General features: G+C 41.0%; 2 protein-coding genes across 13 annotated transcripts in view; one reads left to right on the top strand and one right to left on the bottom strand.

Moving 5' to 3' along the window:
- Positions 1-16,445, bottom strand: part of RALGPS2 (Ral GEF with PH domain and SH3 binding motif 2) — a 338,606-nt gene that overhangs the window by 216,708 nt on the left and 105,453 nt on the right. The gene's annotated exons all lie outside the window — the stretch shown is intronic.
- Positions 1-16,445, top strand: part of LOC140844461 (uncharacterized) — a 59,486-nt gene that overhangs the window by 23,076 nt on the left and 19,965 nt on the right. For 4 of the 12 annotated variants that reach the window (XR_012122808.1, XR_012122809.1, XM_073216819.1 and 1 more), the window contains 2 exons: positions 4,960-5,153; positions 14,685-14,790. Coding sequence is in view for 2 of the 12 variants with exons in the window: in XM_073216819.1 (XP_073072920.1) it covers positions 5,118-5,153; positions 14,685-14,790 (142 nt within the window). In the remaining 10 variants the exon portion in view is untranslated. Of the gene's footprint in view, positions 1-4,959; positions 5,154-8,400; positions 14,791-16,445 lie in introns of those variants that run through there. The other 8 variants (XR_012122805.1, XR_012122803.1, XR_012122804.1 and 5 more) reach the window with 4 other exon arrangements.

Here is a 16,445-nt window from a genome sequence, read left to right as displayed (position 1 = left end):
GTAAAATGGATAAATAAACAGTTGCACATTTCAAAGAACAATATAGCATACAGTAGTGAAAGCCAACTAATCACAAATATATGGATGAATCTTAAGAGCATAATGTTTAGCAAAAGTGCAAGTCACAGATGAATACCAACTGTATGATTCCATTTATATAAAAACTAAACACCTGCAAAACTAAATAATATGGTTTAGAGATAATGAACTATGTGATAAAACTATAAAGGAAAGCAAAGGAATGCTATTTACAAAATTTCAGTATAGTCCTTACCTCTTGGGGGAAGGGGAAAAGGGTTGTGTAGGGAGAGGTTCACAGGTCAATTTGTTTTCTTAGACTTGAAGTTTGAGTACTTGATACATATCTATATATCTATATTATTATTCTTTTCAATCTACTCAATATTTAGTAAAGACTTTGTCAAGTGTTCACAAAACCCTCACATTTAATCAGGATGACTTCAGGAGGCATGACTGGAATCCATTGTAACTAACAAAGCCTAAACTAATCAATTGTAGTGGACTTCTCCAAAAAGAAGGCCTTGGGAAGGGAAGGATCTGTTCAATTTCCCAAAAAGGAATATGGCGAGCAAGAAATTATCGGCATCTGTCAAATCCAAGCCTTCCCCACCCTCACACACACACATACACATTTTCTACTCTCCCCTTCCCCACACTCTATCCCCATAATATCCTCACTCCTCCCTGGACACTGTATTCAATTCACAGTAATTTGTTTTCTCAGTGTTTTTCACATTTCCCCATTTTGAACAGATTTCCAGGCCCTTTGATGCTTCCTGGTTCTGGGAATTGTTACCACACAAAATTTACCAGGTGGTATGAATTCAAAGGCTCCTCCTGGGTTTTATAAAAATCTCAGGTCTCTTGAAGAGAATATGATGGGTGTCCTGGAGGAAGAGGGAGAGGGCAAAGTGGACCCAGAAAAGGGGAAACCCTTATACTGCTTAGCAGCCATCCCCAGGGAAGAGGCTGGCTGCATGTTGCATCTAAAGAGGCAGGACCTCAGCACCAAGGTCCCAGCCTCACAAAGATTCCTAGACTTGAGCTCCAGGAGTCTGGAAGCAGAATCTTGCCGGCTTTTAAGGGAATCCAGGGTAGGTCCACAAGAATGGCAGTGGTGACTGTGACAGGCAAGAGAGGAGAGACCCTTTGTCATCCTCAAGGCACTCTGCAAGCCTCTGTACAGCTGGACAGCACTTGGCAGTTCAAGGGTCCCTACTGGAATTTCCCACCAACCTGAAATATGGAGGCTCAGGGTTGCAATAAGTTGATAGTAAAGGAAATAAATTGTTATTTGTTGCCTTTCTGAGTGTGTGGACTGAGCTACACACTTCCTTTATTGGTTTACATGTCTGCTTCCTCAAATGATGGCAAAGATCATGTCTTGCTAGAACCTGCTACGTAGTAGGGTGAATGAATGGCAGTTCTCTACGAGGGGCAGATCCAAGTTTAGTGGGGCCTGAAACTTTTTAAGAAAAAGAGGACAATGTTATGCATACAATATAAGATACAAAAACAAATTTTTATTTTAAATGAGAAAAGAAATCACCACAATTATATCTTTTAAATTAAGAAATTAGAAATATTTTTAAGGGTTCTTTCTTGGTAAATTTCAAAAGCTGACAAATACCACATGCTCACCAGAAAAAAAAATGATATCTTTATTAATGAATGGCCTAAAACACTTCTGTAATGCTCTTTTACCTGCAGTTTAAAATTTGGATATTCTCTCTGACAACAATATTGCATTATCATCTTATTGGATATAGATGGAATTTAGATGTGTGGAGGTTAAGTCAGTCCAGTCAAGGAGCACCTTGAAGCAGATCACAGATATGGAGTGAGCAGAGCATCCAGAGAATAGGAACATAATTTAGTCTTCTAGCTGGGTTGATCAAAAATGTTTTCAATATTGATAATTGGGACAATAGTCAAGAAATGGAAGCAATCGAAGTGTCCATCAGTAGATGAATGGATAAAGAAGATGTGGTTCATATACACATGGAATATTATTCAGCCATAAGAAGAAAACAAATCCTACCATTTGCAACAACATGGATGGAGCTAGAGGGTATTATGCTCAGTGACATAAGCCAGTTGAAGAAGGACAAGTACCAAATGATTTCCCTCATTTGTGGAGTATAAGAACAAAGTAAAACTGAAGGAAAAAACAGCAGCAGACTCACAGAACCCAAGAAAAGGAAAGGGACTGAGGAGGATGGGTGGGAAGGGAGGGATTAGGGGAAAAATGGGTATTATGATTAGCACAAATAATGTAGGGGGGTGGCACAGGGAAGGCAGTATAACACAGAGAAGACAAGTAGTGATTCTATAGCATCTTACTACACTGATAGACAGTGACTGTAATGGGGTATGTGGTGGGGACTTGATAATGGGGGGAGTCTAGTAACCATAATGTTGCTCATGTAATTGTACATGAATGATACCAAAATTAAAAAATATTGATAACTGGGTTGTACACAATGCTCAACTTCCCACACAGATGTATTCATAGTTTATAGTACTACCCTACTGATGAGTTCTGATAAGATCTATTTTGTCCTATTTCATCAAGAAAGAAAAAAACATGACATGTTTATCATTGTATATACTGCATAGTTAGTATATTCTTAATGGGAAAACTTCTCATTTTTGTCTAGACATTAAAGATAACTAAATTTTCTACTTACCATTTCATGTGTGTGAAGTCTGGCAGAATTTTCCATGCATTTGCTTCTGGCTGTATGTTTCAAACCTTCTTTCTCTTTCACTCTCCACATACTTCTGGTGCAATAGCACGGGTTCATATTTGTAATATGACTTCTCTCCTGGCACCTTCATGTCTCATTGCTGAGTAAGCTGCCTCAGTGGGCTGGAGAAGCATTCCCAGAAGCCATTCTGATATGGGGAACCAGCAGTGATTTAACTATTTACAGAAGTGATTGTGAGTCCAAACAAAATATATCCCTAAGTCAACCTGTCCTTTGCCAGATCCCCAAAATGCCTGTGACAATTTCAGCAGCACACTTTGAAGAGGAACTGGACTGAGGCCTGCAAAGAGATGGAAGGCTTAACTGGTTGCATAAAATACCTACTTTTGTGAATTCTACAAAAAACGTATGAATGTGTGAACTTATGATGAAGGCCCCTTCCATGGTCTTAGGAGGGGCCCTTAAGTGAGAGGCCATGAAACTTAAGCATTAATAGTTTTAGTAAGTCTGCTGGTGGGCTTGATAAGTGCTTGATGAGTGAATAAAGGAACTAAATATTAAGACACTCGCATTGTAGGAATCTCTCTTGTGGAGTAGGAATTACCCATCTTATGCTATTAATCAGGGCCTGGATATGTTACCTTTTAATAATTTTACGTTCATCAAATCCTCTGATGAAGTTTTCCCTGAGGTACCTTGATTCACGGGAGCAGACCTGAGCATTCTGGTTGTGGAGAAAGTATATTTCCCATTACCAGTTGTCAACCTGGTTAGATTATTAGGCTCTTGGTAGTTTGACTTGCGTATCTGGGTTCTGAGAACCTGACACCTCAGAGTGCCCTGGCAAAACTCAGTTTCAAAACATGGAAAGGTGGCACCCCAAATATACTGCTACCTGCAAAGCCTTGTCACAAGTAGCCAGATTGGCCTTTCCCAGGGAGATGCCTCTAACTCATTAGGCACACCTCAAAACTCCTATTCTGATGACTCAAAATAACATTCAAATTGAGTCAGAATTACTGATTAATTGGGTATATACAGGTGAGGTTTAAAGGTGGGGATTACCCTTTTTCCTCTACCTTGCTATGCTTAAAAAATTAAGGCTGTTTTCATAATGACTTAAAATGGTTTTTAAAAAATTACTTGCCAGTATGTGGGATTAGGAAATAATTTTTCTGCAATGATGAGACAAGCAATTCTTAAACCCTCTAGGACAAAGACAGCTGAAAGCAGAAGCCCATTGACAGTTGTTCTAAAACTGCCTAGGGGCACATGGGTATGGCTTCAAGATCATGAGAGATTCTTCATCCTTCAAGTTTCAAGTGCTTTTTGGGGGAGAGAAAAGGACTGAGATGACATTCATCATTTAACAATTGACCCAGTCTTATGCAATTTTTAGAAGCAGAGAGATCATTGCTCCCAGTCCCCCATTGTGCAGACAGGAAATCCATGACCCTGGGTGTTATTCCTGCAAGGTCACAGCCAGTGATGGATGTAGGGACTCCGGAATGGGTCTAGGACATTATTTTTATGCCTAAGAAATGCAGAATTGAGTGTCACAGAAGCTGTAAAGGAAGATATATAGTGAGCCAGCCGCTGTCCCAGACTATTTGCTAAAAGGGAGTCAGATCCCCACCATCTCTGCCAAATTAGCAGCTGGTAACAGTTGGAGGCAACTGTCAGTTCTTAGAATTTTGAGCCTGCAAAAAGCTTGCAATTAGTGATATTAGGAAACAGTTACTCCTTCTGGTCCCATCCATCATTCATCAGAAGGTTCCTGGGACCACCAGCTGTCACATACAAACTTAGTCCTCTCTAGAGCAGAAACTGGAGTTGGAAAGGGGATAAAACCAAGAGCAACTGATGGCAAGCTGGCACTTGGTAGGAAGTTGCCAGGGGTGGCTGACCTTGACTTCTATAAGAAGAGATAGGAAAGAAACAGAGGAAAGCATGGCAAAACAAGATAAAAAGTCTCAAACACTTAACTCCAGGGAAAAAATATGACAGTGAAAATATGATAATAGAATATCTCTGAAAGGATAAATAAAGAACTGATAATTGCCTCCCAGGATGGGAACCAAATGTTGGAGTTTTAGGCAAAGGACAGACTTCTCACTGTATAATCTTTTGTACATTTAGGCTTGGGAATTGTGAATTTTTAATCTGTTTTTTAAACATTATATATTTTTTAAAGAAATTAACAAGAGAATCTTCCTTTAAATTATAGCAGTTTGAAAACAATCTCTGAAACAAGGATATGATCAACTCGGGGTATCTGCCCTAACTGGGGCAGATACAGATGGGGGGCCCCCGCTGGTGTGCTGCTTCCGGACTTCTGAGGACCAGTTACCTCTGACCTTGGCATCATTTTCTAACGTGAGGCCAATGCATGTTCCTCATTCTCATCTAATATTTCTTGCTGTAAGTACTAAATACCTCCCCCAAACTAAATATCTCCTTTTTTGGAAAAGGATTAAGTATAGGCAGAATCCTGTTTTAAAGACTATCCTCATGCTGTCTGGTTCAATGCAACGAAGTTCCTGTCCTGGCCAATAGCCTGTAGGAGTATGTTTTGTTCATATTTGTTGGTATCTTTGGAGGCAACAGTAAGGATTTATACACACACATACACACACGTGTGTGTGTATATATATATATTATATATATATAATGTATTTTATATATATATATATAATGTGTGTGTGTGTTTATATGCTTTCTAGGAAAAAGATTTAAGAGGCATAACATTGTAAGGAATCAGATCTACAGAAGATGGTGTCAAATAGGATATGAAGTAATCAATGTAGCATGTAGGATGTAGCAATACAGGTGGGTATGCAGCACAGAAAAATGTGTTCAAAGGCAGTATAGCAATTTAAAGCATGGGCTCTGGAGCCAGGGAACTTATGAATCCAACTCTACCACCTAATTAACAATGCAGTTTTTAGGAAGTTATTCATCCTCTTTTTGACTCAATGTTACCATCTATAAAATGGACCTGATCACAACAAAAAACTCGAAGTTTCCTTATAAAGATTAAATTAGTTAATAGATAAGATGTCTGGAATAGTGACTGGCCACATGGTATGAACCACCATATGTAAGTATTAACTATTGTCATTCTACAAAGAAAAATTTGGCAGTGTGGACCCATGCCATAGTTTTTCTAGCCCCTCTAGGTATTATCATCCACAGGCAAGGATATATTTTATCAGGGTCTCATCATAACTGGAGTGAAACAGTCCTTAATTCCATGCTCAATTAGCAATTGTTTTGATTAGTAATTCAGCTTTCCAGGTATCTGTTCCCAGGAAAGGGGATATGGTATTCTGCAAGAGATGCAGATCATCTGTTTTCTGCCCAAAAAATAGTCATCTCCATTTTAAAATCAATGCTCTGGCATTCTGGTTTACACACCATCTCATGTGAGTATTTCACTGAGTCTGCTTCTCTGGGGTACACACAGAAAGTCTATTTTGTGGGCCTGCCCAACTGGAGGTCCAGAACCTGGACCTTTGTGAAGTTATCCAGGAAATGTCACCTCAAAGGCCTCCTGGGGACCAGTCAGCTATCTTCTTTCCCAGCTTAAACCTACTGATGCTATCACCTAATTGTAGGTAGCAAACATTTGCCTGGTTGTAAAACACTGGTCACTTTGCTTAGCAAAATGTTAAATTTTTACATATTATTTATGTATAATACTTGTATTTGAAAACCTGCATTTTATTAAATATATGTGACAAAACTGAACTAAGAAAGGAGTTGGTAATTGTAAAACAGAGATAGAAGGATCAAACCTTTCTGTAGGGGAGGAATAAGTAAAAGTATATTTTGAAATAAACTTTTATCTTTTCTCCCACAAGGCCCTGGGTATGTAAGGTTTGGTAAATGGTTTGGAAAAAGATAGTTTCTGGTGAGTGTCATTGGAACTGGAATGTTCAAAATCATAATGCAGTCTCAGGTTCAGACATCATACTACTGCATTCTAATCCAGGCTCATGAGAGGCTATCTGTACCTGCCTTGGTCAGTCTCCATCAAGAATAGGTTTTGTTTTGGGAACCTGGTAAGAGTCATTGGCAAATGGAGTTTGTCCAAAGAAAGTCAATGATAGGAAAGAGCCATCTCACATGTATCAGGATATTTTTACTTGTAAGTAACAAAACATTATAATCAAACTGGGCTAAGCAAAAAAGAGAATTTTTTCACTCAAGTAACTGAAACCACATAAATCTGAAGTAGAATTGCCCTCCAATAAGGCTTCTCTGGGGGTTCGCATGATGTAACAAGGACTCACATTTTCTATCTTTTATCATTCCACCTGTGTTTTGGGTATTGGCACGATTTTCAGGTGGACTCTTTCTTTCATGGTATGAGATAAATGTCAACAATTTACAAGGCTCCCTGCATCTGTATACCCTTCCCACACCTAAGAACCAGTGTTTCTAGTTAAAGCCCTGCAATTTATTCTGATTGGACTGGCTTACGTCAAGTGCCCAGCTGTGATGCCATCACTGTGGCCAGGAAAATGGAGTGTTAATACCAGACATGTATTTTACCCTTGGAGTAGGAGTGAAGTCAGCTTCTCTAGAACTATATGGAGCCCAAAAATTACAGCTACTGGGAAATGAGGAAGAGGAAATGGATGCTGCAGAGGTAACCAACACAGATACGCATTTCATCGTATGAGAAACCTTTAAAGGAAGAGGAGTCCTCAGCTTGAAGAAGAGCAGACATAAAAAGGACACGGTAGCTGTATTTGAAGATTTGAAAGTGTTTGGAGGAAGTGATCAGTTTATTCTGTGTAATTTTAGTGCTGGTGGCTGAAGCTTATAGAGAGGCAGATTTTGACTAAATTTAAGTAATTTATCCACAAGGGAAAAAAAATACAGTCATAACAGAAGGGTATAAAATTAAATGTAAAAACATTCCCCTTTCTTTCTCTTTCCTTCCTTGCCACTCACTTGCCACTTCCTCCATTTCTACTCTCCAGAGATAACCTTTACAAGCTGTTTAAAGCAAACCTTTCTTAAACTAACAGCTACCAATAAGGACTTGGTGAAGTCTTAAAGAATTGATTGCCCCATCTCTCCAAGCAGAATTTCTACTTTAAGTGGGACATGGACTAGCTACCTGTGAGATATAACAACTCCATGTTTGAGGCAGAATGATTCAAGGGGGACTTATCACTCTAAGGAGCGATAAGAATTTAAGGCATTCAAGAGTAAGCAGTATTTGTTGATGGAACAAAAGAACTGCAAAGCTTCCTTTCCTTAAAACCAGAGCAATGATGGCAGGTGGAATAAATAATGAGGCAAGGAAGAAAGACGGAATTTAGATGTGTGGAGGTTAAGTCAGTCCAGTCAAGGAGCACCTTGAAGCAGATCACAGACATGGAGTGAGCAGAACACAGCATTCACATGGATGGCCAAGGTCTCTCTGACCTGCAAAAGGGCTGGTTTGACCAAATGTTATTTGGGTCTTCCATTTACACATGAATAATTAAACTTATCCACTTATCCATTATAGTAGAAAAAACAGAAAGACACTACTAACCTATTATTTCATAGACATATCTGTTCCAACTTATTCCTGATATATTAATGATAGTAGTTGTAATTTGATCAATATTTCTAGTGTGGTTAGAATCACTAACAAGCAAATAAAATATACAAAATTTGTTCTTTCATAGAATACTCAAGTTGTCAAAATGAGACTGTGTCCTGTCTAGGTCTAGTAATACATTGAATCTTTAAAAAAAAGAATTGTTGAGTGCCTACTCTGTTTCACATTCTGTTTAGCACTTAACACACATCTCATTTAATGAATATTTCAGAATGACCCTGTGAGGTTGTTATTAGTATCTCCATTTTACAGATGGTTAAATAACTGGCTCAAAATTACACACCTTATTGGTAGTAGGACAAAAATTGGGACCTAGTTCTATCTGACTAAATCCATGCCCTTTCCACACAGCTCTGCCATTTATGTGTTTAAGCTGGTTGATGTATATATGTATGTGTGTGTGTGTGCAGAGAGAGCATGTTCATGACACTACATGGTTAAATATCATGCATGTGCACAGAGCAATCTTGAAATGGAAATTTTAACTTTCTTTACATATTTGTTACTCCAGAAACAAATTTAACTCAGAAGAAAAATTATAAAGAAATAAATATGCATATTGAATTTTCAGAAGAGCCTTTAAGTTCTTTGGTATTTAGGTATGCGGACTGAAAAACAGCCTTATTTTTTTCCCCTTTTGTTGTGGATTTGTTTTTGAATGAGTTGTATAGCAATGACACATTTGATTGTTATTTCTTGGGCTTGTTTTGAAATGTGTATTGAAGGCTTGTGAACTTTGCAGTTCCTATGGTCACACATTTTTTCTTAATGACTGCTAAATGATGTGTTTTTTCCAAAACTCATAGGGAGTATGACCTCCTTTAACCAGCATGTCTCAATTATCAAAAAATTTTCTTTATTATTTCACTCAGCTAGACATTCCTTTTCCTGGTTTTCCTTTCAATTTAGCAGTCTTCATGTGCTCAGCCTCTGTGCTAAGGCCTGTGAGAGATTTATCAGAAGGACACTGTGGGTTAAGTAATTTTTCCACTATCAGCTTTTCAGAGTGGCCAGAATTTACCACCCTAAACAGACATCCCTCCCCATGTTTACTCTCATTATCCTTTTATAATGGCACCCTCTTCATTTCTTCTCTTGTGTCCAGAGGGTGTAAGTTTTGAGAGGGCAGAGACCTATATGTCTTCCTCACTGTTGTGTCCTCAGCAACATGGTGCCTGGTATAGGAGGCTCTGAATAAACACTTGTTGGCTGACTGAATGAATAAATGGCTATCTTTAGATCCCAGCAATACCTGCATGTGGAGGGCCGGAAATGAGATCACCAGGTGTGAGATCAGCCAGAACTGACAACACTAAAAGTGACATCATTGTGGGCATCTCAAAGGAACTGAGCCTGTATATATAAGCAGTGCTCTGAAATAAAGCTGCACTACTGTTCTGCTACCAGCGGTCAGTGAACCTCCTGATCCCAACTTCGGTTTCTGTGTCTTTCTTGCTATCTCTGTGTTTTCTTAATCTCTCCACCCACTCCTCTTAGGCTCAGATGGTTTGCAGAGCTGGTCTCTGCAGGTGGTGCCCAAACAGGGACCTGAAATGAAGTGATGGCAATCTGAAGAACATCAGGTTCTGCAGAGCTTGACTCTGCAGGCAGCTGGCAAGTTAGGTGAGGAGACTCCCTGAGGGGCCCCGAGGGGCAGACGCATCAAAACACAAGGTATAGCAATAATATAGTCCGGAAGGAGGTATGGGAGTAATAGAATCAGGAGTAAAACTTGGGACAATCATGGTCAAAGGACTGTCCAGGTCAGAGGACTGTAAAATTTTGTATATAGGCTTAAAGCTATTAACATGGGACAGTCTGGGACAGAGAAATTTTTGTACATATGCTTAAAGCTTTGCTTTGTGCTTGCGGTAGCAGAGTGCACAGCCGGCAGCTAGATGTTTTTCTTGCTTTTATGCAGGATACCTGCCCCTGGATCCCTGAAGAGGGAACCACAAATGAGCAGATTTGGCAAAAGGTGGGGTTCCAGCTTAAACAGCGCTTCACCCTTCATGGGCCTCAGGACTTTCCTGTGGAAACATTTGCTTTATGCAATTTAGTGAAGGAAAGTTTGGATCCATCCCCGAGGTTACCTGTTTGCCTGATAGACTTCCGGAGGGAGGCTCTATAGTCAAGCAGTTGAAACGAACAGTCACTGGTTATGTGGCTTTGGCTAATGTTACAGCCCCCGTGGACTGCGAGCCGTTACCTCCCAAATATGAACAAGACAATGAGCTACCACCACCACCTCCTGAATATGACCAAAAGTTGTTAACAGAGGTTCAGCAGTGTGAGGAGGGGCTCCCTGGGAATAGGCAACATGGCGTCCAACATGGCGACCATGGCGTCAAAAATGGCGACCAGGAAGACTCATACTGTGAGCAGGAGTTTGACTCCTCAGAGTCCGAGATAGAAGGAGAGGGAGACACAGCATCGTCTAACACCTTGACACCTCCTTCCAACACTGGATCTGTTTTGACTGCTTTTCAAAAATTTAAAGTGTCTTCCCCTAAAATCCTGCAGTCATCACTCTGTCCTAATCCACCTTGGGGCCATAACTTGCAAGCAGGGAACCCCTCTGCGCCTCCACGCCCTCCTAGTCATCAATCTAATAGGAAACATTCCATTCCTGTTACCAGAGCGACTCCCAGTCCCACTCGCTGCTCAGCTTTGCAGTGTAGCATCCGAGAAGCCCAGAGGCGGGTGAGGATACATCTGAGTTCCACTCCTTCTGTCTACCAGTTATTGAAAGGCGGGAGGGAGATGGAAATGTCAGAGATTATAATCCTATCCCTTTCAAAACTTTGAAGGAGCTCAAGCAATCCTGCTCTCCATGTGGTGCAACTGCTCCTTTTACCCTCACTCTTTTGGAAGTAATATCAACTGAAGCTCTGATTCCTAATGATTGGAGAATGCTTGCTAAGGCATGTCTCACTGGAGGTGATTATTTGTTATGGAAGAGTGAATCTGTAGACTTGTATGTACAACAGACCGACAGAAATTGAATACATAACATTCCCATCAGTCTGGATATGCTGACTGGAGACAGGCAGTATTCTGCCTTGATGGATCTGCTTCAGTTCCCTTTACAGGCTCAGCAAATTAACATTTGCAGAAGCAAGGCCTTAGAGCAGCAGACTGATTTTGGAACCCCCAAAATATAAAATTTGCTTTGGTCAGATGGAAGACCCCCCTCATGGGTCTACGGCAGGGACCTGACCCGGTGCTCATCTGGGGGAGAGGTCATGCTTGTGTTTTCCCTAAATCTGCTACAGGTCCTTGCTGGCTTCCCGAGCGGCTGGTCAAACATCATCATGCAGCAGTCAACTCCCGGGATAAGGATGAGGACCACCTCAGAAGTCTGCGTCCCTTGACACTCAACATCACAACAAACACAGAGAGCCCATCCTCTGACATGGGGATCACTCAAGAATCTCTCTCTGGAGGGAGAGAAGATGTTCAACTCACAGAATCTGACTCTAACACCTAATAAGCTGTTTCTGGCGATGCTGGCCATCATCGCCATCCAGGTGGGATTAGTACAAGGAGAGACCTACTGGACCTTTTATCCAAATCCCCCAGTGTTACACACAGTTACCTGGGGTGATAAATATGTCCTGGTGTTTGTTAATGATTCCCAGATCCTGGGAGGACATCCAGGACCAAATGGGTCATGCTGGCAGCCATCAGTGCTACTTAACATTCTGGACAGACAGTGGATCCTCCCTTATGTGGAGTCCACCAACCCATGGATGGATGCTTGTTATTAGGACAAGTTCACAAAACTGCTGCGGGATGTGCAGCCATTAGTGGGCCTTGGGACAATGGTAAATACATATTCACTGTCTCTTTTATTGGGCTACCTCATACCAACATTGTTGTGGCCCCAACTCATCCTCCCTTACCTTACTGTGCAAATAGCACCACTATAAGATCAGAAAAATCCGTTCATTGGATAGACTGTGCTCACCCTTAGCCACTCAACACACTCTTAGTCGTTCTTCAGACTTAGTGTTCCAACTAGTCTTATTGCCCAATCGAGGCTGGATACACCTGGAGGATATGTATCGCCCATCCTCACCACCTCGCGGCATAAAATGCAACATGAGTTGTGGCATGTTTGCGCCACCACGGACTATGTTAACTTTTCATCCACCTCTACATATAACCCAAATCTTGTACGTCCCTATAGTGTATGAACTTGTGTACGGACTCCATATGTGTTACTTGTAGGACCTTTTAGTGTCTCTTTCCAAGGACATCTTTATCACATTACCTGCATAAACTGCAACCTGACCATGTGTGTGTCTACCTGGAACAAAGGGAAGAACGTCTTAGTCCTTTCCCAACCACCACATATTATGTTGCCCTCTAATCTATCTGAGCCATAGTATGATGACCTGGGAACACAAGCCCTTATAGAAATGAAGAATGAACTCTTCAGGAGCCAGAGAGCTATTAGACTCATAATTGCTGGATTGGTGGCTGTTGTTTCTATTCTCATCACCGCTGTCACTGCAGCTATGACCCTCTCACAATCTATACACAAAGCCCAATTTGTCAATCAATTGGCCCATAACACCTCTCAAGCTCTAAAAACTCAAGAAGGCACTGATGTAAAAATAGAGAGCCAACGTGTCTCCTTGGAAAATACGGTAATGGCCATAGGCGATGAGGTGGAAACCCTCCAGTGGCAGTTGCAGCTCCTATGCCATGCTGCAGTTAAAAGCATCTGTGTTACCAATGCACCTTATAAGAGTTCCCAATGGGAATGGCACAAATTCACAGCCATCTCCTAGGAGTATGGCAACATACAAATCTTAGCCTTGATCTGTATAACCTACATCAAGAAATATTAGACATCTGAAATGCCCGAGTGGATATGATAGATCCTTGAGATCTAGCAAAACAAATCCTGGAACATTTTAAAGGTTTTAACCCATTCAATATGCTGAAACATACCCTCTGGTACTTGACTGCTTTGGTTTGTGATAATTGTTTTGTTTTACTTATTATTAGTCAGCTGGCGAGTCCTTAAGAAAAAAATCCATGCAGACTGGTTGGACCTACATCAACTAAGGCTTCAGTTAAGGAAAGAGGGGAGAAGGCTCCCACCACCAGATTTACTTCTGTAACCTTTCTTCTTCCTTCCTAAACACAGCCCTTTCTAGAATCTATGTTCCATACATGGAATTGCCTTGTGCCAAAGGCCCCTCTGAATTAAAAACCTGGGTTCCCTAAGACATGTGACCAGAGCCGGGGCCCTGCCGGCTGGTGAGGGTACCCCAAGACAGGTACTGGAAACATAAACAACAAAGGAGGCAGAGAACTGACCCTCTCCAAGGATGCTGCTTCTCTCTCACTCACATGCTTTACATCACCCTGCTTGGCCCCAGAAGGTGGCTGGTTAGCCAGAGACGGGTAAGATTCCTCAAGGGAGGAACAACCTAAGACAGGCACACTCGCAGAAGGGCCATCAGGAGGAAATTTGGGGGGGCAACAGAGGTGAGGCTCAGAACCTCACCCTCCTACTTCTGAGAGAAGTCTCCTGCACCCATGGCTGCTTTGCTGCCCATGCTAAACTCAGGTTGAAATCCAGGTAGTAGACAGAGACCTGACCAACAGCAGCTGTAGGGAAGGGCTGTGTTAGAACACCTTCTGTTCGCTGTACTCTTTATTATTTCTCTCTTTATCACTTTAGCTTTTTAATAAATAAAAAAGGGGGAGATGTGGAGGGCTGGAAATGAGATCAGTGGGTGTGAGATCAGCCGGAAGTGACAACACTGAAAGTAACATCATTGTGGGCAGCTCAAAGGAAGTGAGCCTGTGTACATGGCAGTGCTCTGAAATAAAACTGCGCCACTGTTCTGCCTCCTGATCCCAACTTTGGTTTCTGCATCTTTTTTGCTATCTCTGTGTTTTCTTAATCTCCCCACCCACTCCTCTCAGGCCCAGCTGGTTTGCGGAGCTGGTCTCCACACCTACCCATGATAGGTGCTCCATGAATCTTTCTTCCTAATGGATGAATGTGCCCTGAAGTGGTTAAGAAAGGAGGCTGAGTTTGATCTGGTCCCCACTATAGTGAGGCATTCAGTGTTTTGTCTGTCCAGAACAGACATTTTGTGGGGGGTGGGGAATATTCCTTAAAACCACGTGGGGATACTAATCATGAAGTGCTTCAAAGGAAAGGCACATGGCCCCAGCTGAGTCAATCACTGTTCTCCATCATCCCTGGATAGGCACAAGGCCCAGATAGGGCATTTGGTATCTTTTTACCAATATTTTTCAAACTTGAGATGGTGAAAGACATTCCTTTGTCCTCTGGTCAGACACCTACAAGGATGCAGACCCAAGGTATCTCTATCTTTGACTCCCACAGAGGAAGCTGGTCTAAGAGGATGACACCAACAGGAATAGAGTCAAAGGCAGGAGAAGGTGAGTGATCCCTGATGGCCCTAGTCCAGGTGACTCATCCTTTCCAAAGCTTAACTGTTCAGCTTCAGATCTGTGAGCCAATCCAGTGTCCTCTCAACAAATAAGCCTCCCTAAAACAACAAAACACTACAGCAGCTTGGTTGAGTCCAAGAATCCCAACTAATATGAGTAGGTAGACAAGAGTGGGGAGGAACTTCTGGACAAAAGCACTGGGATTAGATTAACTATGATTTTTTAAGAAAGCTCATAACTAAACATTTAAATGATAAATATTTATGACCTTCAGCTAATGCATATTACTGTTCTTTCTAGTATGATCTTATGTTTATAAAGTTAGCTTTTGCCATTAAGATAGGAAATGAAATGTGATAACATGAAATACTTCAGCTATAGAGCTAAGTAGGAAGAGATGGGTATGAATAAATATGTAGCAAGAGCACAATTATCAAGCACAATGATGCATGCAGTGAAATTGCACCTTTACAGAGTCACATACTCTGATTTGAAGCTGATTTCAGTTAACTAGAAGCAAGACACTGGACACATTGCTTAACTCTTTGAGACTGGTTTTCTCATCTGTAAATCAGGAATAATACCTCTCAGGATTGTTGACAGATCAAATGAAAAAATACATAAAATCCTTAGCATAATGCCTGAAATTTAATAAGCGTTACATTTTTTTCTTTAGGTTAAAAATAGCAAAACTCATTGCTGTTAAAAACTTTAAAATACTAGAAGAAACACATCTAAATGTTAATAGTACTTATGTTTGTATTCATTGATTTATGCAACAAGTATTTACTGAATCTTGACTTTAGACAGATTGGGGATATAATAATGAACAAAAAGGAAAAAATCCTTGACTTCATGGAGCTCAAATTCCTGTGGAAGGATATAGATGATACATAAAAAAACAAATAGTGGGTCACATGACCTGAAATGCTATACACAGGGAGTGCCCTGTGTGTGTGTAAACCTTATGTTCTAAAAAGCCTCACCAAGAAAGACTTGAAGGTAAAGAAGGATGGTAGGACTATAGATGATTTTTATTTTCTCCCTCATATCTAGTTTCTGATTTTTTTCAAATACTTGGAAACTGATTTTTAAATTAAATGACTTAAATGGAACTAAAATCAGAACCCTGCTAAAAGCATCTATTATTATAACTAATGTATCCATGGTGTTTTAGCTTCAGAACATGTTTTCCTTTATCATTTATTCACAAAACAGCATAACACTGCCTGAAAGCGAAAAATGTTTTGTATTTTTTCAGTTCTCAAAATTTTATTGAGATGTTGGGGAGAAACAACCAACATATACATTCCTCATTTCATCACAGTTGGGTTTTACCCACAGGATAGGGTCTTCTCTGGCTTTGATCTGACTTCACATCTCTTTGGTACTCCCCTTCTGTGCTCTTGGCTGCATGGTGTGGTTTGAAGCCCAGCACAGCAGAGCCCGTGGGTGGCATCACAAGTGGGAGCAGCAACGGTGATTGGCTGTGGGGAAAGGACATATTTGCAACAGGGACACCAGTTAGAACGCACCCATCCAGCCTCTTGCTGCCCACACGGGCATGTAATCAGAAATGAAGTCCTCAGGTTGAGTGTGAGGCTCCTGTGAGAGTTAACTCCAACAGGGGCGGCCTGGGACAT

Source organism: Manis javanica, chromosome 11 (genome assembly GCF_040802235.1).
Source record: "Manis javanica isolate MJ-LG chromosome 11, MJ_LKY, whole genome shotgun sequence".
Taxonomy (NCBI): domain Eukaryota; kingdom Metazoa; phylum Chordata; class Mammalia; order Pholidota; family Manidae; genus Manis; species Manis javanica.
The sequence above is the reverse complement of the archived record's forward strand: the minus strand, read 5'-3'. Positions and strand labels throughout refer to the sequence as shown.